This window comes from Larus michahellis, chromosome 6 (genome assembly GCF_964199755.1).
Source record: "Larus michahellis chromosome 6, bLarMic1.1, whole genome shotgun sequence".
Taxonomy (NCBI): Eukaryota; Metazoa; Chordata; class Aves; order Charadriiformes; family Laridae; genus Larus; species Larus michahellis.
The window spans coordinates 58,749,072-58,770,597 of NC_133901.1; the positions used below are offsets into that span (position 1 = coordinate 58,749,072).

At 62.7% G+C, this 21,526-nt stretch overlaps 3 protein-coding genes across 8 annotated transcripts in view; 1 reads left to right on the forward strand and 2 right to left on the reverse strand.

The window, feature by feature from the left end:
* Window positions 1-923: 923 nt before the first annotated feature.
* TWNK (twinkle mtDNA helicase) lies at window positions 924-6,073 on the reverse strand. 2 transcript variants are annotated; one of them, XM_074592562.1, is made up of 5 exons: window positions 4,773-6,073; window positions 4,004-4,244; window positions 3,272-3,379; window positions 2,763-2,904; window positions 924-2,089 (listed from the first exon to the last, which is right to left on the reverse strand). In XM_074592562.1, the coding sequence occupies exons 1-5, from the start codon at window positions 6,028-6,030 to the stop codon at window positions 1,832-1,834; spliced, it is 2,007 nt and encodes a 668-aa protein (XP_074448663.1). In that variant the 5' UTR covers window positions 6,031-6,073; the 3' UTR covers window positions 924-1,831. The 2 variants fall into 2 exon arrangements, with proteins under 2 accessions (XP_074448663.1, XP_074448664.1); XM_074592563.1 differs by having other exon boundaries at window positions 4,004-4,235; window positions 4,773-6,070.
* Window positions 6,074-6,268: 195 nt separating this feature from the next.
* On the forward strand, window positions 6,269-7,047 carry MRPL43 (mitochondrial ribosomal protein L43). Its single transcript, XM_074591944.1, has 3 exons — window positions 6,269-6,425; window positions 6,594-6,700; window positions 6,817-7,047. The coding sequence occupies exons 1-3, from the start codon at window positions 6,295-6,297 to the stop codon at window positions 7,029-7,031; spliced, it is 453 nt and encodes a 150-aa protein (XP_074448045.1). The 5' UTR covers window positions 6,269-6,294; the 3' UTR covers window positions 7,032-7,047.
* Window positions 7,048-7,097: 50 nt separating this feature from the next.
* Window positions 7,098-21,526, reverse strand: part of SEMA4G (semaphorin 4G) — a 29,331-nt gene continuing 14,902 nt past the window's right edge. For 4 of the 5 annotated variants that reach the window (XM_074591940.1, XM_074591943.1, XM_074591938.1 and 1 more), the window contains exons 2-17: window positions 15,522-15,759; window positions 14,173-14,321; window positions 13,589-13,651; window positions 13,405-13,503; window positions 12,152-12,245; window positions 11,793-11,906; window positions 11,516-11,682; window positions 11,197-11,366; window positions 10,903-11,047; window positions 10,602-10,824; window positions 10,400-10,515; window positions 9,899-10,050; window positions 9,631-9,692; window positions 8,268-9,533; window positions 7,974-8,094; window positions 7,098-7,891 (exon numbers count right to left, since the gene is read on the reverse strand). In XM_074591940.1, the coding sequence (XP_074448041.1) occupies window positions 8,677-9,533; window positions 9,631-9,692; window positions 9,899-10,050; window positions 10,400-10,515; window positions 10,602-10,824; window positions 10,903-11,047; window positions 11,197-11,366; window positions 11,516-11,682; window positions 11,793-11,906; window positions 12,152-12,245; window positions 13,405-13,503; window positions 13,589-13,651; window positions 14,173-14,321; window positions 15,522-15,645 (2,535 nt within the window). In that variant the 5' untranslated portion in view covers window positions 15,646-15,759 and the 3' untranslated portion in view covers window positions 7,098-7,891; window positions 7,974-8,094; window positions 8,268-8,676. Of the gene's footprint in view, window positions 7,892-7,973; window positions 8,095-8,267; window positions 9,534-9,630; window positions 9,693-9,898; window positions 10,051-10,399; window positions 10,516-10,601; window positions 10,825-10,902; window positions 11,048-11,196; window positions 11,367-11,515; window positions 11,683-11,792; window positions 11,907-12,151; window positions 12,246-13,404; window positions 13,504-13,588; window positions 13,652-14,172; window positions 14,322-15,521; window positions 15,760-20,284; window positions 20,542-21,526 lie in introns of those variants that run through there. The other variant, XM_074591941.1, reaches the window with a different exon arrangement.

Here is a 21,526-nt window from a genome sequence, read left to right on the forward strand (position 1 = left end):
TCCCGGGGAATTCTCGGGCTCATCCCCACCTCCCCGGAGCTCTCCCTCCCCCAAAGCAGCCCCAAACCCACGGGGTGAAGGTTGTCCCAAGAATGTGCCCCCCCCCCGCCCCCACGCCCCTCAAATTATCAGCACCTCGACAAGAGGGCTGGGGGGCTCTACACCGTGTGACATCACCCCCCCATCTCCTCCCCTCCGTGAGATGTTACAGCTATTGTCACCTACCAGTTCCCAAACTGCCCCAAAGTGGGGGAAAAGGTTGAAAAAAATAACCCCACATCAACCCACCCACAGCACAGGGAGCCGTGGGTGCCCACCCGCCCCCCTCGGGGTCTGGGATCACGCAGGGTCCGTGTCCCCCCCCCAGGCTCAGCTCCATCACCCCCTCCCAGCCCCAAGGAGGATCCCAGGCTTCCCACTGGCCCACTTCCACCCCACAGCCCTGTGACAGCACCCACCCTGGGTTAGACCAGGTGATGGGGGACCAGGGATCCGGAGGGGTCCCTCAGGCCGAGGAGGGACCCCACAGCCCCCACCCACCCTGACCCAGCTGTGCTGGGGGTGCAGCTCCCCCCGTCTTACCTCTGCTTCCCAGGGACCCTCCTCTGCCATCGCCCCCAGCCTGCCGTGGGGAAGGGGGGGGGCTCGCATCTGCACCAATGGCACCCAAGGGTGCTTTCCTGGCCCAGGAGAGCCGGTGCACCCCGGAAACCCGGGGCTGGGTGTGTTACTGCCCGCCCTGGCCCCTCATTATGGCTCAGGTTGAAACTATGCCCGGTGCGGAGGCTGGTAATAACCCACGTGCCAGGGCAGGATGCTCTGCGTAGCGGGGACCTCCTCTGGCATCGCATCCCTCCCAATCCTCTGGGGGACACCCCCTCCCCAGCCCCAAGGTCCCGCAGTCACAGGGAGAACAGCAGAGGAACAGCACTCACATTTCTGTTTTAATAAAGCTAGGAAGGGGGGGGAAAAAAAAAATATGGGGATTAGACCAAAATCCAGCCGCAGGCTCGTCCTACCACAGCGGGGACTGGCCAAGTCACAGTATTTGCTGCCCGGAGGGGATGGGGACGGGCACCCCCCCAGCCCAGCAGGGCAAGGCAGTGCTGCTCCCCCCAGGGTTTTACTGCTGGTGATGTCCCCTAAGAAAGGGGCTGGGGGAGACCCTGAGCAATGTGTCTGGGTCAGGCATTAGCAGAGTAACTCGCAGGGAGCAGTGACACCACGGGGGTCCAGCTCCCACCAACAGCACACAGCTCCGGGGCAAGAGCCATCCACAACCCCCCACGCTTCCCTCCACCACCTTCCCCTCGCTGGCTCCATCCCAGGCAGGATCAGGCCCAGAGACCCCCACCCATGATGGGGGTGTTCCCGCCATGTGTCCCTATGCACAGTCTCCCCACACAATCCCTCCTACCAGTGACAGCCCACGATTTCGGATCCATTTTGGCCGCAATTTAACGACGTGCCCCAGGTCCAGAGATCCTGAAATCCTGGAGCTTCAGGTTACTCCCCCATCACCCAGCTCACACTGACTCTGCTCCCCTCCCCGTGCTCCCAGCACTCAGCACCAGTACAGAGAGAGTGGCCAGCGTTTGCCAAAGCACTCTGCCCTGGCCGCTCTTCTCTGGGACGAGCCCACTCCTCTCATGGTGGCCCCACATCTTAGAGACACTGTGCTCGTGGCCAAGAGGCTTGTTCGTGCAGGAGAAAGGGCGACAGCGGCACATGGCTGCTGCTCCCGGGGGAAAGGGGCTGGTGTACCCCAGCCCCGTGCTCCCAGCACCAGTCCCAGTCCCTCTTGACAGGCTGAGGAAGACACCTGCCGAGCTCACGGCTTCTTGGAGGCTCCTGAGCCTCCCTCTGGAGCTTTCTTGGCTAAAAGCGCCTTCTCCTCCTTCATCTTCTTCAGCTTGACCTTGCTTCTGCTGGTGGATGAGAAGGTGAGCGAGGCCTTGCTGAACTCCAGAGGGAAAACACCCACATCCCCATCGAAGCGGTTCTTGGAGACCTGCAGGTAGCGCTTCCCTGGCCCCGTCACCAGCTTACGGTCCTGCAGGATGAGGACGTTGTCAGCCTCCTGGCTAGCCTGCGGGAAGAAAAACATCTCCAGGAGGGTGCTGGGGACGCAGCCGGAGTCATGGGGCTGGAGGTGCTCATGGGCTGCCTTGCCTGACTCCTTCAAGCCCTGTTACAGGGCATTCCAGGCCACGGCAACTCCTGCACCTCCCCAACACCAACCCCTTGTCTTCCCCCATGTCACCCCAGCGACCTGTTGGGCAGACAGTCTTGAGCTGAAGCCACAGCGCGTCCTGGGGAAACAAAGGAGCACGGGAGGTCCGTGCACACTCACAAAGCACCTCCTGCTCACCACTGCAGGGTCGTTCAGCATCACAGCAGAGACCAGAGCACTCAGAGAACCCATCCCTTCATCCTCCCTGTCGTCTTTATTATCTACATCCCACTCACAGTCAATGAGCATTAATTAACTGCACCTAAAGCCCCAACAGAGCATCAGATAGCAAAGCGTTTGCTCCCTGTCTGCATTTCCCAACCAGGGCCTGGCCAAATCAGCACTCTGCACATCTTCAGGAGGTGACAGGAGTCCTGGGAACATCCTGCCCCTCAGAACACCTTTCAGGTCCCCAACGATGACTCAAGGTGCTGGTGGGAGCTGGGGATGGCTGCCTGACGTATCCCAGCCCCTTCCTGGGAACATGCTGTGCCTGAGGGACAGGAAGAGCCACCCCGGCCCAGCTCACCTTAGCAGAGCCAAAGATGGAGGCCGTCTGCAGCTCCTTCTCATCATCCTCCTTGCGGGGATGGATGACCAGTGTGATGTGGCAGGTGTTGTCCGTGGCAAACTTGCGGAAGGCACCAACGATGTAGTCCTGGGCAGCGAGCCTGCCATGGCAGTGAGAACAGGGTCAGTGGCTGGCACTGCTCAGTGTGGAGGGGCAGCAAGGTGCTGCCAGGTTCAGCCCCACAGCAAGAAACACCCCGGGCTCTGGGCTCACTCTCCGTGTGGCAGTTGGGCCCACGCAGGCAAAGGAATGGGGCTGGACAGTCATCGCAGGTAGCCTGCTCACCCTTTCCCACCTCTTCCTCCCCAGGGCAGTGATCGCCCTTGCACAGAACAGGGCTGCCATGCCAAAGCAGGGAGGAAGGGACACCACATGTAGCTCCCCAGCCCCTGCTGTGACACCCAATAGGGCCAGCTCTGGGGATGAGGGTGGCGGAGGAAGGAGGGAGCGGCTCAGAGAAGGGCTACCTGTCCACAGAGAGGTGCTCATGTCCCATCATGAACTGGAGGTTGTCGACGACCACGTGGGTGATGTCATACATGTAGACGGCGTGCTGCATGGTGTCAATCACCGTCCTGGGCAGGGGGAGACCGGGATCAGCCACAGGGATAAGCAGAGGCGAGGATGGGGATGCTAAGCCAGGGACAGGGAGAGGCAGAGTAGGGAGGCACCAGGCTGGTGACAATGGCAGCTGGCCGCTGACCACCAGGCCCCGGGCACATCCTAACCCAACATCTCCTCTGTTGTGGGATGGGGGTAGCCCCATCCCCACCGGTAAGGGCAGTTGGACCAGGAGGGCCCAGCTGCTGCCCACACAGCTCCTGCTCACCATCCTGCAATGCCCCAGCCTGTGGTGACCCTCAGGTCCTCCCTCCCCAGCAACCAGCAACGCTGCCAGGTGAGCAGGGTGTAGGGGGACACATCCTGACAGAGACAGAGTTTTGGAGTGGCCACCTAGCACACCTCCCTTCACCCCCACCCCAGAGGGAGGCTGTGACAGTCCCCATGACAGCAGGGATGCGGCTGGTTGAGCCATGCAGTCCCCATGTGCTAACCCTGGGACTTGATCAGCCTCAATATGCCTCCTGCTAGCCCCAAATCCACAACCCACTGCAGGAGAAGAGCCCCACATCCCCAGGGCCCCACAGCACACGCCCTGAGGGGTAAACACTGCCGGGGACAAAGATGTGGGAACATACTTGATGTTCTGCTGGCCGTGGAAGGTCATGAAGTAGAGTGGGAGGTCCTCGAAGCGGTCAGCCCACTCGTCATACAGTTCCAGCTGGTCCTCCAGGCGCTGGGCGGCAAACTGTGTCAGCATGATCTTAGCCAGGCGGACATTGTTGATCTCAAAGCTGCCCCACAGCGTGCACACCCCCTGCATGCACAGGTCCAGGGCGTACTCACTGATGAAGGTTGTCTTTCCACTGCCTGTTGGGCCTGGCACAAGAACAACGACAAGAGGAACTAGCTCAGGGAGAAGATCTGACATGGCCTGAACACACCAGGGGGTTGTTTAGAGGTGGAAGCGCTGAGAAGCGGACAAAGAGCGGCCCATCTGCAGCACTTCAACCATAAACAAGTAGTGTCTCACAAGAGGCTGTGTGTCCAAGCACATGTGTGTCACCTCCAGCAGCCACTGGGTCCTTGCAGGGTGTGGGGAAAGGCTGGGCAGCCAGCAGAGGGGCACAGGGAGGGCTCAGACAGGAGGAAGCAGATGGGAGCAGAGGAAAAGGACACCCCAGGAGACCCTATGCTGCCCTGGGTAGAGCGCCCATCACCACACCAGCATGCCTGGCGCCACCGCACCCAGGAATGCACTCCAACCTCTCATGCACCCCCACAACAGGCTATGCTGAAGCCATGAGTAGAAAAGGACCACGAAGACTTGTAAGGTGTCACCCCCAGGAACATGAAACCATCAAAGGGCCCTCTGCGCCCCCCGTCCACCAGCTGTTTGCTCATCACCTGTGAAGATGGTGAGCTCCCCTCTGCGGTGCCCTTTGAGGAGCTTGTTGAGCTCGGGGAAGCGCGCCCATTTGACACCAGCCACCTGCTCAGTGTTGACCAGCTCCCCAAACACCTCCTCGCGCAGCTGCCGGAAGGAGACGATGGATTTGTGGCTGGCGGGCAGGGCGGCACGCAGGATCTTGGTGAGGTTCAGACCCTGGTTCAGAGCCTCCAAGGGCCGGGGCTGGAGGTCACCGGGGCGCACCAAGGAGCAGCGCTTGAGGCTCAGCTTGCGGGCAAAGAGCTTGGCAGCTTCCCAGGAACGCAGGTCCTCACCCAGCCACAGCGTGATGCGCTTGAACTGCTCCAGATAGGGTAGGAGGGCAGGGGGCAGGCAGGTAGCCCCCCGCGGCAGGGCCAGGCTGGCCACCCCCGTAGCTTGGTTCAGGGCCAGGGCGTCCAGCTCCCACCCGGTCAAGACCAGCTCTGTGTCTCGGCGGCTGACCAGGGGCAGCCCAAAAAGATTGCGATAGGAATCAAAGCGGGGTATAGTCTCTTCCACATAAGATATTGCATCCCCCTTCTTCTCCACCCTCATGAGCTTCAAGCCCTTCAGGGTCGCATCGCGGGGGCTGAACCAGGGGAAGACAAGGGACTTGGCAGTCCTCAGATAACGCACTCCAAAGCGTTTCAGAGTGGCATCCGTCACCAGGGAGATACCAAACATGGCCTTGGTCTTGTTGGTCTCATCCTCATCCAGCAGGTCCCAGAGTGGTACTGCCCGTTCCCAGATGCAGCGGGCATCCTCACGAGCCTGTCGCGTGTCTTCCTCCGGTTCCTCCGAGCTGGCAGGGGGAACACCGCGGTGCCGCAGCTCCACATTGGCCTGGAAGTCCTGCCAGGTGCCCTCGGCCAGGGTGGCCGTGCACAGGAAGCTGCCCGTGGTCTTGTCAATGAAAAGCGTGTAAGGGACACTGCTGGCCGGCGGCGGTGGCTGGCTCTCCCGGATGTCAGTGAAGAGGCTGGGGGTGTGGAGGCAGCTGTAGCCATCGTGGAAGGGGATGCCCTGGGCCCGCAGGTACTGCCGGATCTCGGTGATGGAGACGGAGGGCAAGGGCCCCTCGGGGGAGGGCAGCACGTCCTTCTTGTAGCGCCGCTGGGTGAGGCGGCCCGGAACCCCGGGGCTCAGGGAGGCTCCCTTGCTCCTCGCCCCCCCGCACAGCAGCGGCATGAGGCGGCCGGCTGCTTTGCAGGGCCGCAGGGGCACCACCGCCATCCCGCCCGCCCGCGCCCGCCTCCGCCCGGGCCGCCCCGGCACCCGCCCACGCCGCTACCGATCCGCATCGGCAGCGGCTCCGCGGCCCCCGCAGCCCCCCGGTCCCCCGGCCCGGCGCCGCTCAGGCCGCCCGCCTCACGTGGAGCTCCACGGACGCCGCCATTGCCTGACGCCGCCGCGCTCAGCGCGTCACTTCCGGGCGGGAACTGGAAGCGGATCTTCTCCCATCCCCGCGCCGTTCCGGTTCCGGGTGAGAGCGGCGCCATGACGGGCCGCGGGACGCCCAGCCGGTTCCTGGCGGCCGTCCTGCAAAACGGCGTGGGCCGCTACGTGCGGCAGCTCCAGCGCCTCCAGCTCCTCTTCAGCCCCACCGCGGCCGACTCCCGCGGCGCCAGGTACCGTCGGAGGCGCCGCTCCCGCTGGCCCGGACCGCCCGGGATGGGGGGGCGGGGAGACGCCTGGTGATCCCGCCCATCACCTTTGCCGTGGGGCGGGGCTACGGTGACCTCTGCCCTCTGACCCCGCCGGGGCTGATGGCTACCTCCCCCCCCTCCCCCTCGCAGGCAGTTCGTGGAGGAGGCGGCCGTAGACTTTGCCCGGCAGCACCCCGATGTCGTTCTCTATGTCAGCCCCCGCGCTGGCTCGGCCCCGCTGCTGCTGGCCGAGTACTGTGAGTGCAAGGGGGCTGGGGGGGGACGGGGGCACAGCAGCAGCCCCCCGGGGGAAGCTGCGGGCTTGGGGGGTGGGAGGGGGGGGCCTGTCCTGACCTCCCTTGCTGTGCCGCAGTGAACGGGACAGTGCGGGAGGAGCTCATCGCCAGCAAGACGAGCGAGGAGATCAAGCAGCTGGCCACCAAGCTGGCCGGCCAGTCCGGTCTGGATATCATCCGCATCCGCAAGCCCTTCCACACCGACAACCCCAGTGTCCAGGGCCAGTGGCACCCTCTCACCAACAAACCCTCCGCCCTCACCGTCCAGGGCCCACGCCTGCAGCTCCAATAAAGCCTCCGCCCCATAACTCTGCATCCATCTCTCCTTCTGCCCACAGAGAGACACTGACACACCACATCCAGACAGAGGCGCATTTATTGCCAGGGAGCACATGGGGCTGTGCACGAGGGGTGCCAGGCACGCAGGGTGATGGCCCTCCTTGGGGCAGGTGGGATGCTTGGGGGTAGCTTGCCCCCCCTTGCAGCAAAAACAAGGGTGGGGGCAGGATGGGAAAACCTGGGCATCCGGCTCTTGTCTTTTCTCACCAAGCCTCACTCTTCTGGGGTAGGAGGGCCTGGCCTCCGGCCTGTTTGGGACGCCAGGGGCTGCCACTCCCCTCCTGCCACCCTTGCAGGGCTGAGCTCCAGGCAATGTCCTGATTCTGGAGGTGCTCACGAGGAACACGGGAGGACACATACCCCAGCAAGTCTGTCCCTTCCCAGCTTCTCCAGTGTCGCTATCCTGTCTCCGGGGTGTGAGATGCTTTTGTCACCCCAGTCCCTCGGGTTCCCCCAGCAGAGGTAGTTGGGGGAATTTAGGGACAGTAGCTGCCCCTGGCAAGTGCCATGAAGAGCTGGAGGCCCCAGAGGGAGGCAGGCCCTGGTCCAGGGCTCCTCTTCCTCGCTGTATGAGGACGTTTCCCCTCCCACACATTGTTCCACAGGGGACAGGGCTGTGCCCGAACTCCAGTTCTCCAGCAGCACCACATGCAGGAGAGCAGAAACACGTGGTGTCCAAGGCTGTGGGGGGCACTGCAGATGCCAGGGAGACGTCCATGCTGCGTTGGTCCCTTGCCACACTGCAGGGCATGACGGTGGCTGCCGGTGCATCTTGCTGTCCACTTCTGCATCCCTCTCTTCCCCTGCAGTGCCCTGGGGGAAAGGCGAAGAACCTTGTCAGGGTTGGGGACCCCAGGGGTGCCACCTCCCCAGGGCACCCAGCCCTGCATTTCACCTGGGACTTCCTCACAGTGGGCACGCACCGCCCCATCAGCTGCTCCGGGGCATTCAGGGACACCGGGCTCCTGACCTCAGCTCCATCCCTTGCCGAACCATCCTCTCCCAGAGAGGAAACCCTGTGGGGAACAGACATGGGAGAGTGGGCAGGGGCTGGCAGCCACCGAGGCCCCACAACATGAGATGGGTCCGCAGCCCCTCTCCTGCCCCATGCTGGGAAGGGACCCTGCACCCTGCGAGAGGCGCAGGCACCTCAGGGCAGCTCCCAACCCCCCTCCCCGCTCTCACCCACCTCTCAGCAGCCATCTGGCTCCTGTGCGCTGAGGGATGCCCAGCGGGGCAGGCCGAGTCCACGTGTCCACAACAGCATTTCTTATGCCTGGACAGACAGACAGAAACTCTCCCTCCCCCCGGTGTCCACCTTTAGCCAGGCACCAGCTCCTGCCTCCAGCTTGTGGCCGCCGTCGGTGGGTTTTTATACATAAATAGAGCTCCCAAATTTAAATAGATTCTTTTCTTTTTTTCTGTACAGCGAGTCTCAAAAGTGAGTGAAAAGCCGAAGGAACGGTCGAGCCCGGGCCCGGCCCGGCTCTGCCGTCCAGGAGGTAGTTTCACCTGAGTCTTGTAATACTGCTGGCAGGGGGTGGGAGAAGGGGCTGGAGGGGAGGAGGATCCCGCTGGCAGGACCCCCCTCCCGGCCCCTACACGGAGCTCTCGTCCAGCTTCTCCACCAGCTGCGTGTGTTTCCGCTTCTCCAGGATCTTGCTGAGCTCCTCGGTGAAGGATGTGTTGTAGAGCGGCGAGGCCAGCGGCTCCTCCTGCTGCTGCAGCAGCATGTAGCTGTTGCCGTTCATCTTGCGGAGGACGTTGGGCAGAGCTCCCATGCCGTTGGTGAGCTCGGCCGGCAGCGGCGGTGGTGGCGGCAGCGGGGGCATGGCAGCCGGCAGCTCCTTGACCGGGGAGGTGGCAGCTGTGGGCGCCTCGCCAGGGATGATCCGCAGGCAGCCGTCGGGGTAGGTGAGGTCTTCCTCCTCCTCCTCCTCCTCCTGCCGGTGGCCCTTGCGCAGGCAGTTGGCCGAGACAGTTTGCAGCTCCACGCTGGATGGCCGTGGCTCCCCCAGGACATACTTGCCCTTGCGCTTCTCCAGGCAGGACATGTAGAGGAGGCCAGCGCTGAGCACGGAGCACAGTACCACCAAGGCAACGATGGCGGAGATGTAAGCCACCTTCATGTCACCGGCTGCCTGGCTGGCAGCATGGGGCCATGGGGCAGCCGTGGGCCTGCGGGGCAGCTCGGGCAGCACAGTGAGGCTGTAGGCAGCCAGCAGTGTCCGGAGGCCCCGCTCCTCCCCGTAGCAGCGGTACTCGCCACTGTGCTGTGGCAGCGTGTCTGTCACCAGCAGTCCATCCACCCCGACACGCAGCCGGTCCTGACCCGTGGCTGGTGCCTCGCTGCCGTTCAGTAGCCAGATGGCTCGTGCCAGGTTGGAGCGCTGATCGCAGGGCAGCAGCACATCGTCTCCCTGCAGCACCGTCCGGTTCTTCCGCGGCAGGGAGCCTGCGGGGACACACACTGCCTCGCACCCGTCCCAGACACCCTAAGGGACGCCAGATGCTGGCATCCCCTGCAGTCCGAAGGGGCTGCCCAGACTCACCACGCCCAAAGCTGCTCCAGCATCCCTCGTTGCCGCTCTGAATGTCCTGTACCAGCCCTGTGCTGCAAGACATGGGGGGCTTCAGCCATACAGCCCCAGCTGAGCCCACCCTTACGGGGTCAAGGCCACCAGGAGACCCGCTGCCACGTGCCAGACCCTTGCGGGAGGCACTAGGATGACTGTTCCATGGGCTGATGTGGAACAGCATGGCAGAGGGCAGGTGGAAGGCTCGTGGAGAGCCTACCAGGGATGGGCAGCCCGTCCCTACCTGTCCGCGGTGGCGGTGGCCCGGCAGGCCCTGCCGTCCCAGGCGCAGTAGGGGTCCCGGGCAAGGATGCAGTCATAGCAGGAGGTGTATCTGGCACAGGAGGCCAGGGGCAGCTGCAGGATCCCGCTGGCTGCCCCTACATACAGGCTCCTCTGGGGTGAAAAAGGGCTGGTTCAGCACTGCTCTGGTATGGGGCGGCTCAGCCCCATGGTGCCCAGAGATTTCCCCCCAGCCCCACAGCACAGCTCTCCCTTGGTGGGCATGCATGGGGAAGGGCCCCCAGCTGCAGTCAGTGCCAACAGCTGCAGCTGGCACCTGGCAAGGAGGTGAGAGCCAGGCCGGTCCCTGACCCCCAGGCTGCCCCACCAGGCTCCGGTGTGTATCCCGAGCTGGGGTGACCCAGGAGTCACGTACCCCCTGTCCCCCAAACAGCCCAATGAGAGCTTTGCAGCACAAATGTGCCCCGTGTGTGGAGCCCCCCACACTTCTTCCACCCCTCACCTGGGCGTGGGAGATCACCAGGCTCTCCACGGGCTGCGGGTCCCTGAACACCTGCACCTCCTCCACAATGTGGATGCCGGAGCCCACCACCACGGCCTTGTGGATCCAGCCATCCCCTGGAGAGCCACAGCGGGGGGTCAGAAGGGAGTGTGGGATGTCCCCCTTGCCCAGCAGAGACCTGGCAAACTCATCCCACACTCACCTGTCCCCATGAAAAGCACATCGTAGGAGCGGCCGTCGAGGGCCTGCACCCTGTCCACAGCCAGCCGGCTGTACGCCACGTTCTTCTTCACCAGCAGCGGCTCCCCGCCAGCCGGCTTCACCTCCTCAAACATGAGCGGGTGCAGCTTGACGAAGTCCAGGACGCTGTTGGGCAGGTCCTGCGAGGTGTTGTAGCCCTTCCTGCGGGAGCGGTCCGTGATGCACTGCCCGGGGGAGATGGGGGTCAGGGGGGGATGTGGCCACCCCACTCCCCCCTCTGCCCCTCACCCCTGGGCACTCACAGAGCCAGGCCGGGGCTCGGGCACCACACCGTCATAGCGGGACCACTTGCGAGCTGAGTCCTGGTACTCCATGTAGGGCCCCTCAAAGGCGCGCTGCACCGCCGAGATGCTGTAGCGGCACACGGCCGAGGCCTCCATGGTCCTCCTGGGGGAGCAGAGCCCCACCTGAGCCCGAGCAGACACACGCGTGCTCCCCACCAGTGCACCCCCACAGCCTGCCTGTGTGCCCGCTTGAGCATCTCCAGTCCCCCACGGACTCTTAGCCCCAGCCATTTCGGCTGCTGCCCCGCTCACCACTGTGCCGAGAGGGTGAAGGCGGCGTAGAAGACGGTGCTGGCCCAGCCGCCCCCGTCCAGGCTGCAGACGCTGCGCAGCACCTCGTAGTAGGGGATGTAGCAGACCAGGCGTGCCTTCATGAAGGACGTCCACTTGCGTTGCAGGATCTTCTTCCCCCCCACGTCGCTCTGGGAGAGTGCAGGGAGCATGTCGGCACAGGCTGGTGGGGGTGTGTCCCCCTCTCTGCCCGTGCCTCAGTTTCCCCCAAGGTGCAGGCACGCAGCCCCTGCACCAGGAGGAGCAGCGCTTAGCTTCCCGTGGCCAGGGACATGCCTACCTTGCAGACACGGGCCACCCGGGCCACGCGAGCCACCTGGCTCTTGTCGAAGAAGGACGTGGTCTCCTCACCCGCCCGCTCCATGAAGAAGTAGTAGATTTTGTCATCGTCACCCACGGGGCTGTCCTTGCTCTCCCGGACCAGCACAGAGGCCACAAACTCAGCATCTGGGGGACGCGGAGTAAGAGGCAGAGATTGGCAACCACCGTGGGAGTGATGGCGATGCCCAGCATCCCACAGCCTGTGACACCAGTCCCAGGGGACAGGGAAGGCTCACCATTCAGCCAGTGCAGCGGGGACTCCTCTGTCTTCAGTGGCCGCTGGTGCAGGTTCCTCCGGATGTCAGGAAGGCTCCGAAACTCGTAGCGCGTAGCCGTGTACAAGCCGCCATCTGGGCAGGGCAGGTACCCATCAGCCATGCACCCCAGGGACAGCGGGGACAGCCCCAAAAGCCACCACCATCCCCGTGCCCCAGGCAGAGAAGGAGGAGGAGGAGGAGGACCAAGTCCTGGCTTGCTAAGGACCCTGCACGCAGAGCCCACGTGGCTGGGGACACCCCATGGGGGTGTTGGGGATAGGGCCAGGGTCGGTGGCATCCCATATGTCCCTGCCAGCCCTGGGAAAGGCACCACTTACCCACGATGAGGCCGGTGTAGCCACGAGCAGGGTCATACGGGCACTTCTCCTTGCCTTCCTCGAAGTGGGATGGCAATGTGAACCTGTCGGCATCCTTGAGGGGGACAGGGGACCAGGTTAGACAGAGTGGACAGACCTGCCTCACCTGTCAGCCCCAGGCTCTCTGCAGAGGCTGCTAGTGGGGACAAAGCATTGGCCGTGGCTGTGCCCCTGTCTGGGCAATACAACCGCCCCCGGCACTCTCCAGCCGATCAGAAACCACAGGGACAGCCAGAGACCCCAGCCAAGAGTGGGGAGTGGGCTCAGGGGAGAAGGGGAGCCCCAGAACCCCACGTTGGCATGGCATGGGCACTGGGCAGGAGCCAGCCATTGCAGCCAATGTTCCTGGGTTGTGCCTGGTCAGCAGACGATGCCCAGCCGGGCTGGGTCCCCCCGGGTGACATCCCTGTCACGGCAGGAGTTATTTTCTTTGGGGTTTGCAGTTCAAAGCACATCAAATAATGACGGTGCCATCCAGCTCAGCGGCTCCTCTGCCTGACTCCCAGGGCGTGCTATGGCCAAACCGGACCGGCGGCACAGTCGTGGGAACGGGCACGGGCCCTCTGGGGCTCCCCGGCCACGCTGGAGACACAGCCCCAGGCCCCTTTGCCCCCCAGCTCAGGGAGGGAGGTGGGCAAAGGGCAGCCAAGTCACCGAGGAGCCACCGCACAGAGGTGAAAGTCCCACTGACAGAGGATGTGGCTGCCCCCGTCCGCTCTGCTGTGAGTCACGGCTACGTGGGGACCCCCAGCCTGGCCTGGGAAATCCCTGGGGAGGGGCCACTGAGTCAGCCCTGCCACCATCACCCTCCCCAGGGACGCTTGCCACCTGCCACCAGCCAGTCTGCAGCCCTTGCTTTGGGAAGAGGTTTGCAACAGCAGGGGCTGGGGATCAGCTCCAGTGCTGGCATGTCCCACCCCGCTGGCCCCACTCAGACCACGTGTCCCCCCCACGGTACTGTTTTTTCCCCTGGCCATCTCACTGTGGGGTCAGAGTCCAACCCCAGCGCAGGACTGGGGACTTTGGGCACCTGCGTCACAGTGACTGCATCCCTAAACTGGCCCACCCAGCCTGGGGGTCACTCGCCCCCGCCATGAGCTGGGGAGAGGGCTAGAAAGGGAGTGGGGCTGCAGGAAGAGGATGGGAGCTGCGCCACCCCAGGGTGACATGGTGGCAGGGGACAGGTGACAGCTGTGGGGCTGGGCGGTACTCACGATGGCGGCGCAGAGTGGGTGGAAGGCGTAGGTCCCACAGGCGTAGAGGTGGGTGCTGTTCAGCCTCTGCAGAAACCTCACGTGGTTGAAGCACTCGGTCTGTGGAGGGGGAGGACAGGCGTCACCACACGGGGGAAGCAGTGGTGGCCCCCCCTGGCACCCGGCACCCACCCACCAGCTCTACCTTGTTGTTCTTCCCCTTCTGCAGGCAGTCCATCTGCTTCTCCGGGGAAGCTTCCCAGTGGATCTGCAAGGGGAAAAGGGACTGTCACTGCGTGGTCCCCCTGTCACTGTGGGCCTCTGCGTGAACCGTCAGAGATGCTAAAATCCTCTCTTTTATTTAGAGAGAGGACAGCTGCTCAGAGCACGAGATAGCACCCTGCCCGTATCCCCCCAGCCTGGCGCGAGAGTGGTCCCACAGCCCGTCCTGCCAGCAGAAACCCCAGAGCACCTGCAGGAGCCTGGAGGATTTGGGGGTGTCCTTCCCGTGGGGAGCGAAGGAGTGTGCTTCCCCCCCTGCCCCTCATCCTGCTGGGGTGTCCCTGAAGTTCTGGGCTTGGGGACATCTCCCACCATGTTCCCCATGCTGCCTGTCTGGGGAGAAGGACCAGGCATCCACAAGGGACCTGGGGACAGCACCTCCAGGCAAGACCTGAGATGGTAAGCAGGAGTATGACCAGGGATAGGGTGGCCACGATTCGGGCAGGGACCGTGCAGTGTGGGACAGGAGGGGACAACCAGCCAGCGGCAAGCAGAGGCTGGGCTCACCGTGCGGTGGGAGCCGTCAGTCACGTCACTGGAGTTGAGGGCGAAGATGGCTCCCCTGGCACCCACGTAGAGGATGCCCCGGTCGTCCTCCAGCAGCAGGGTGCTGTAGTTGAGGGTCCGTGTGCTGAAGCGCCGGACACCCGACAGCTCTGCAAAGGGAATGGGGGGCTGAGGGGGGGCCCCGGGGCAGGCAAGGTGCGAGCCGCCGGGAAAATACAGGGGGTGGAGCCAGGAGCGGGTGCGAAGGCACCCACCAAAGTTATCAGGCAGATGGTGCCAGGTCCCAGAGGTTACGGCAGGAAGAAAGGAAGAGGGGAGGTTTGGTAGGAGGTGAAAGGCACTAATGGGCTCAGGCTCACAGGGGAAATTTCTTCTCACTAATTAAAATTGCAGCTCAGCAGTGGGAGCTGCAATATCCATGCCCGGCATGGACCTGCCACGCTGTTCGGGGAACTGGTGGAGGAAGCGAAAACACACCAGCAGTGACCCCAGTTCCGAACTGAACCCAGCCCAAAAGGAAGGATGCAAAAAACCTGAACCAAAACTGCCGTGCAAAGGGAGGGCTTCTGCAGCGAGGCTGGGCGCCTCCTGCCCACCGAGACAGAGAAACCATCCAATTTGGGGTGCTGAGAAGTGTGAGGTGGGACTTAGCCCTGTCCAGAGGGACCCCAATACAGGCTCAGACCCTCCCGCCACAGGAGGAGAAAGTCCCGTGGGGCTTGGGACCCTGAAGGCAGCTGGGAAGGGAATGACCCCCCTGAAAGGAGGCATTGCCCAGAGAGAAAAGGGCACCCCAGCTGCAAATGAAACCTCTTGCCGTCAACTGCTGAGCCAGGCTTCACTAACAAGGTCAACAAAGTCGTGTGGATGCTCAAGGCACGATGACACTGCAGGGCTTGCTGACACCACAGAGGCTGGAGGCCACAAGCCCAGTGGCAATTAGAGAAAATCACGGAAGAAAGCTCCCTGCTGACTATTTGGGCCATGAGAGCCCAGCCCAGGTGTGATGCCTGGCTCAGGACACTCTCCAAGGGCTGCTAGGCAGGGCCAGGGACTGGCCATGGCTGGCTCCCTGCATGTCCTTGTCTGCCCCCGGCTTTTGGGGAGATGCCTTTGCCCTGCTCCACCCCTCGGGGCACACTGACTTCATGCACTCAATGCCAGACAGCCATGCAGGCTCTGATTTCTGGACCCCAGGGGACCGGAGGACCCCCTGTAGCCAACCCCGCCATGCTGAGCCCCCTGCTCCGGGGGGGCTGGTGAAGGCTGGATACAGTCATGATGCCCCAAACGCAGTGCCAGCAAGATCCCAAACCTCACCGCCACCACCAAGAACCGCACCCCCTTACCATCAAAGGTGACCGTTGTCCTGGGGGTGGCATCCAGGTCAGTGGCAGACCGCCGTGACGGGTAGCCCGTCGCCACCGCCACCATGAAGAGAGCTGTCAGGAGGTGGGCCGTGCCTCCGCTCATCTTCCCGCTCCCCCGGCAAGGCCAGTCGCCCAGCCTGCTGCCGCCGGGCCAGCACAGCCGATCCTCGGGACGAGCTCCCCAGCTCTACGGGACGGGGCCGGCAGCCAAACCCTCCTGGAACACAGAGCACCGGGTCAGACGCTACCACTGCCCCTGGCACCTCAACAAGCAAGCAGGCTTGGGAAGGAGCCAGCCGGGGCCATGCATGGACGCTTGACTGGGCACGGCCTCAGCCTGGGGACGGCTTCAGGGAAAGCTAATCCTCATTTGCCAAAGGGGAAACTGAGGCATGACGCATGGCATCGAGCCTGCAGCCAGCACGGGGCAGGGAGGGGAGGCTGAGCGGGGCGACCCTCCGCAGCATCCCCACGGCTCAGCGTCCGCTTCGTCGCAGCAGCGGCAGCTGCTTGCTGAGTGCTTGGTTCGGTTCCTTGGAGGCTCATATTCCTCCAGGCCTGCTCCGGGCTCCTCTTTCCATCACTCCTGGCCATCTTCTCCCGCATCTCCCCCTGACCGAAAGATATGCTTTGGTGGAGCCAGCTGATCCCCCATTGCATTTTCACACACACAAACCAGACATGTTTACCCCCAAAAGCAGAGCGCGAGCCTTGGTGCCAAGCCCCTCTGCGGCTCTCTTGGCACATTTGGGCACCCCAAGCCTCGCTCCCTGGAGCAGCTGTAGCGCGATGGGCAGTGGGTGGGCTCCCAGGGAGCCCAAGGGCTCCGCTCCTCCCCGAAAGCACAGCTGGCCATCTCCTGCCACGCAAGGTACTCGTCCCCAAAGCTTTGCCCCTCCTGAAATGACAAGAGTCCCGAGGACAGAGACGCGGGGAAGGATGCTGCAGACACGCAGCGACGCAGGGCAAAGGAAAACCCATATAGGAGCTGCTAGCCTTCTTTATCGAGTCTTTTCAAGTGAGAACAGTCTTCCCCCCAGTGTTTTTCCACAAGATTTCAGTTTCTCTCTCATCCCAAGCTGCCTTGAAGCTCAGCGTCTACCTCGGCTCTCGCTTTCATGCATCCGATCCCTCCCAAATAACCCCCTGCCTCTCCCAGCTGCTTCGAGCAAAGCCACCGGTTCATTTTGAGGGCACCGAGGAGGAAGGAGACGACAGGATATCTCCAAGCAGGAGAGATCACATAAGCAACCAGCACGTATACATTTGCTTAGGGTTTTTTTAGATATATATATAAAAAACCCAAATACCTGACCCTGGAGAGAAGCTGTTCAAACACGCTCGCTGCAGACGGTTTCCCCGAAGCAAATACCTCGCCGGGTCCCAAGCAGAGGGGAGGTAAAATCAAAGTGAAACGAAAGTGAAAAGGGCTTTGGGGCTGAAAAGGAGAAGTGAGGGGCTGGATGTGGGATCCAGCTGTAGTTCTGGAGCCAGCATTAAACCGCTGTTTCCTCTGGGGGTGGGGGCAGATCAGACCCAGACTTTGTGTCTGCACTGGCCGCTGCCCCGGAGCATCCCTGCAATGGGGCAGAGTGGAGATGTGCCCCCCTTCTCCTCACTGCCCCCCAGGCACAGAGCACCCAATCCCGGGTGCGGGCAGGGTGCTGCCTGCGGGGTGAGCTCCCCGGGGAGCAGAGGATGGTGACCCGGAGCATCCTCCCTCCAAGGAACTCCTGTTCCCAGGGCAAGCCTTGTCCGGACCGAGGGTGTGCCCACAAGTGATGGGCCTGAGAGGATGATGGAAGGCGGGTGAGCAGGGATGGAGGTCAACGAGAAAGAAGTTGCTTTGGTGGCACCATGTCTAGCATGAGCCAAAGCCACCAGGATTTTGGGGCAAAGCGGCACGGTCACATCTGGAGCACCAAAGCACCCAAAAGCGCTCTGGCCAGCCCCACACTGACATTTCTCCATCCCGCCAGCGGGACGGAGGCCACCCCGGCAGCTGCAGGGACCCTTCTCCAGGCCTCCACATGGGGACACGAGCCCGGAATCACGTACAAACCACAAGAGCTGCCATATACACCTGGGCTGGGAAAGCAGAGGGGAGGAGAAAACTTCGTACGACAAGGCAAACAACGATCTCTCATAAACGAGTAACAGCCCTGCAAGCTGCCTGCGCGCTGCCAGGCATCCTCGCCTTATCTCCCCCGAACAAACAAGCCCTGAACTTTGCCTGCTGCCTGGCTCTGGGCGCGACGGGGATTGGAGCCGGGAGCGCAGCCGGGCAGGGAGGCTGGGATGGTGGTTATCACAGGGCAAGCGCTGCGCTGTGAGCCAGCCCCAGCTAACATTTAACCAGCGTGAGCACTGAGCCAGCACAGGGCGGGGGGAACACGGAAATAAAAATAATAAAGCTGTGGGGCTGTGCAGGGTTCCAAGCCAGGCAGGGGCAGGGGGGGAAGAGCCTCCCCTGCTGCCGGGACTGGGCTCCTCTGCTTATTCCAAGGAAGCGGCTACACCCATTTCCAAAGGCTCCTTTGCCCAAGATCAGATGTAACTTTGTCCTAAAGGACATTTAATCAGTTAGCTGTAAGAGCCAGTTAATGTTTTACTCAAAGGGAAGAGCTGCTCCGAGCTTCTCTATTATTTTTTTTTTTGTTATTATTATTTATTTTTCATACCTAGAGTGGGGGAGAAAGAGCAAGAAGGAACTGAAACCATCCTTGGCCCCGATGAGATCGTCAACTCGGGCTGCGGCCACACCAAACACCCCCAAACCCACCGTTTCCCCCCTGGCAGGGTGCAAGTTCAAAGCTCTGGGCGGAGGCGAGGGCCAGCGCGGGAGGCAGAGGAGGTCTTGGTCCACGGGACCCACCGGTCAGGCTGGGACAACTGGATTGCTCAAGCCCAGCACTTCCATGGGCAACACGGAAAAGCCAGGAGGGGAGACGCCGCAGAGAGCTTTCTCCATGTGAGGGAGACAAAAAAGGGAGAGGAAGAGGCTGGAAAGCAGCAGCAGCTCCGGTGAAAGCTGGGGTTTAAGAGAAAAACTGCCCAGAAAAGCCCATCCCATCCCCAGGAGTAAGCTCCGGAGCCCCTCGGCGCCTCACCTACTTCCCAGCGCAAACATAGGACCTGAAATCCAGCCCCAGCTCCCACCCCGGGCGGCGATGCCAAAGGAAAAGGGTGGTGGAGGCAGCTGGGCTGACACAGGGCTGATGGCCACCCCGAGAGCAGGGCGAAGCCAGGAACCAGCCGCTCTAATCGCAACGTGCCATGTCCACGGGGGCCAAAGCCCACCCTCCTACCGCCGGCTATCGGTGCTCCTGTGGGATGCAGCTGCGGCTCCCGGCATGGAGCCGGGTCAGCCCGACCCAGGCATCGAGTCCTGCCGGTGGGACGGGTTCGCTGGTCCCCAGGGAACACCAGGAAAGCAGCAGGGCGTCGGAGGCGTGCGCGAGCGCGCAGGGGAGCAAGCGAGCGAGCCCCGGTCAGGTCTGACTGGGTTTACTGGGTCACGGAGGAAGCTGTGTGAGCATGACTGTGCCGGCCCCAGCCTCCCACCGGCAGCCAGCCGGCACAGCACACCCAAACGAGCCGGCCCAGTCGGCACCTCCTTAAAATCCCCACGACCAGCGTCTCTGGAGATGCAAAAAGCTTTTGATGAGTGAATTTCCCGGCGGCAGGTCTCACCAACCTGGATCTGGCCAAAGAAAGCAGCCAAAGCTGCCGCACCCCTTGACGGCTGCTGCACGGGGAGCTTCTGCTGGCCATGCTGGCCCCGTCCTGCTGCCCCGCGGTCCTCAAAGCCACGAGGCAACAAAACGTGGAAGCGAGAGCCAGCCACAAGCGGCAGAGCAAGGAAGCTGCGCTGTCAGTGGGGTTGGCAAAGACGGAGAGACCTCAGCTGGGGTGTTATGGGCCCCCCCACCGTGGCTGCTTCCTCAGCGGCACAGCCAAAGGAGATGCCAGGTTTTTAATTTAAAGGGAACCCGGGAGAGAGAATGGAAACGCCGGGTGGGAGCAGCCCTTCTCTGGCTCAGCCCCAGCATTCATCCTGGATGGCGGGACAGAGATTTGCAGGGCGGCATCGGACACTTCCCCAACCCGCCGCTCCGTGGACAGCTTGTGGTCGCTCCACCGAGAGCTCTAGTAAAGCCCAAGCCGGGTCCTGGAATGGCCGGACCTTTCTCCCCTCCTCCCGGGCTGGCCCCCTTGGCATCGTGCACTCCTACAAGCTTCCCAATGGAGTCCAGGATTTCCAGCAGGTCTCCTCTGGGTGACGGCATTGCAAAACAGCCGTAACAAAACTCCCATCAGGGACTGCACCAGGAGCCACCATTTACATCTTGCTTTTTTACAGCGACCCAGCCCAGGCACTCCAAACCCCGTGTGGCCGATTCAGCTTCACCCACAGGGGCCAAGCCCGGCATGTGAACCCCCCCGCCCTCCTCAGCTCCCCCAGCCGCGTTCCCACCAGCCCAGTGCTGTGTTACCCCCGTGGGGACCCACGCGAGTTGCCCCCGGGTTCAGCTGATACAGCCCGACCCGTTCCCGGCGCAGGGGAGAGAAAGGCACCCGCCCCGGGGGACGAGGCAGGGAGAGCTCCCGGCTCCCAGGCGTGGGAACGAGCCAGGGAATTTACAGGGAAAAGATCCATCCGGCTGGGGGAGGCGAGCCTGGCCCCTGCCCGGCGGCGAGCGCAGCGCGTTTTGGGCCCCCCTTCCCCGGAGCCCGCAGACCTTGGATGGGAAATCCTGCGAGATGCGGGAAGAGGAGCCGGGATGGAGGTTGCCAGGCAACTTTAATTCAGCCCTTGACGAACTTCCAGCGCTTCCCTGCCTCCTCCGCTGCAGAGCCCAACCAGCAGAAGATAAAACATCAGGTCCACCTCGAGCCCGCGGCCATCCGTCCATCACAGGGGCTTGCTCATGGCCTCCTGCCCGGGGTACCCTGCCAGGCGATGGGTCCCCCCAGCAGCAGCCCCCAAGGCCAGCCCAGGACAAGCCGTCCTTCCCGGCAGAGATTTGCAGGGGCAGGATTTGACCCGTGGGACTGGGCTGGCGCTGCCGCGCAGATATTTCTCAACCAGCCAGGATTTTTTTTGTCAACAACAGCAAGAAAAAAATGCTAACTTGCTGAAAGCCCCGCGGGAAGAGGGGACCTGCGCTGGGCTTGGGGGCTGGGGACGGGGAGGGAAGGAGCACAGTGACCTCCCGGGAGCCCCTCGCCGAGTTTATTTTAGTTGCTTTCTTTAAACAAAACCACGCTTGACCCTGAGGCGCTTCAGCGGACACGCACGAGAGCTTCGATGATTCGGGAAGCAGATATATCCCTCTTTTACCCAAATTTGGGATTCAGGCACAGAGGAGGGCAGGGAGAGTGACATCAGCTCCTCTCAGGGAGCATCCCACCCCACTCCCGCCGCAAAGCCCCCACACAGAGATGGCACAGCTGCCGTGGAGACGGGGGGGCAGGGGGTGGGCACCAGCGGGCTATGGGAACGGGCTCTGAATTTTCCCGGCACGGCAGGGTCCCCATCCGCCACCGGCAGAGCCTGGCGCATCCGGCAGAGGAGAGCGCCCAGCTTTGATCCCATCAACGTCACGGTGGGGAGGAGGCACGTGAAGGAGCAAAGTGATGGATGGCGGGGACGGTCGGGGACAAGGGCCAGGTTAAGGGGCATCAGTGTTGACGGGAGCCAGATGTCTAAACATCCCTAAAAAGACGAGCTGATCCGTCAGCAAAAAAACTACCAACGGCCCAGTTTCCCACAGATTTGCCCCACTGGCCCCCAGCACCGTGCCTTTATCTCCATCACCCTGCAGCATCCCTCTGGGGGATGCTGCCTGCCCAGCGAGGGGCAGGGACCAGCCACGGTGTCCCCCTGCATGGCTGCAGGGATCGGGGTGTTTTAGCTTCTCCCCAGCTCCCCATTTTCACTGATCTTACAAGAACTCGTTCCTCTCCTCCGTCAGGTCGGG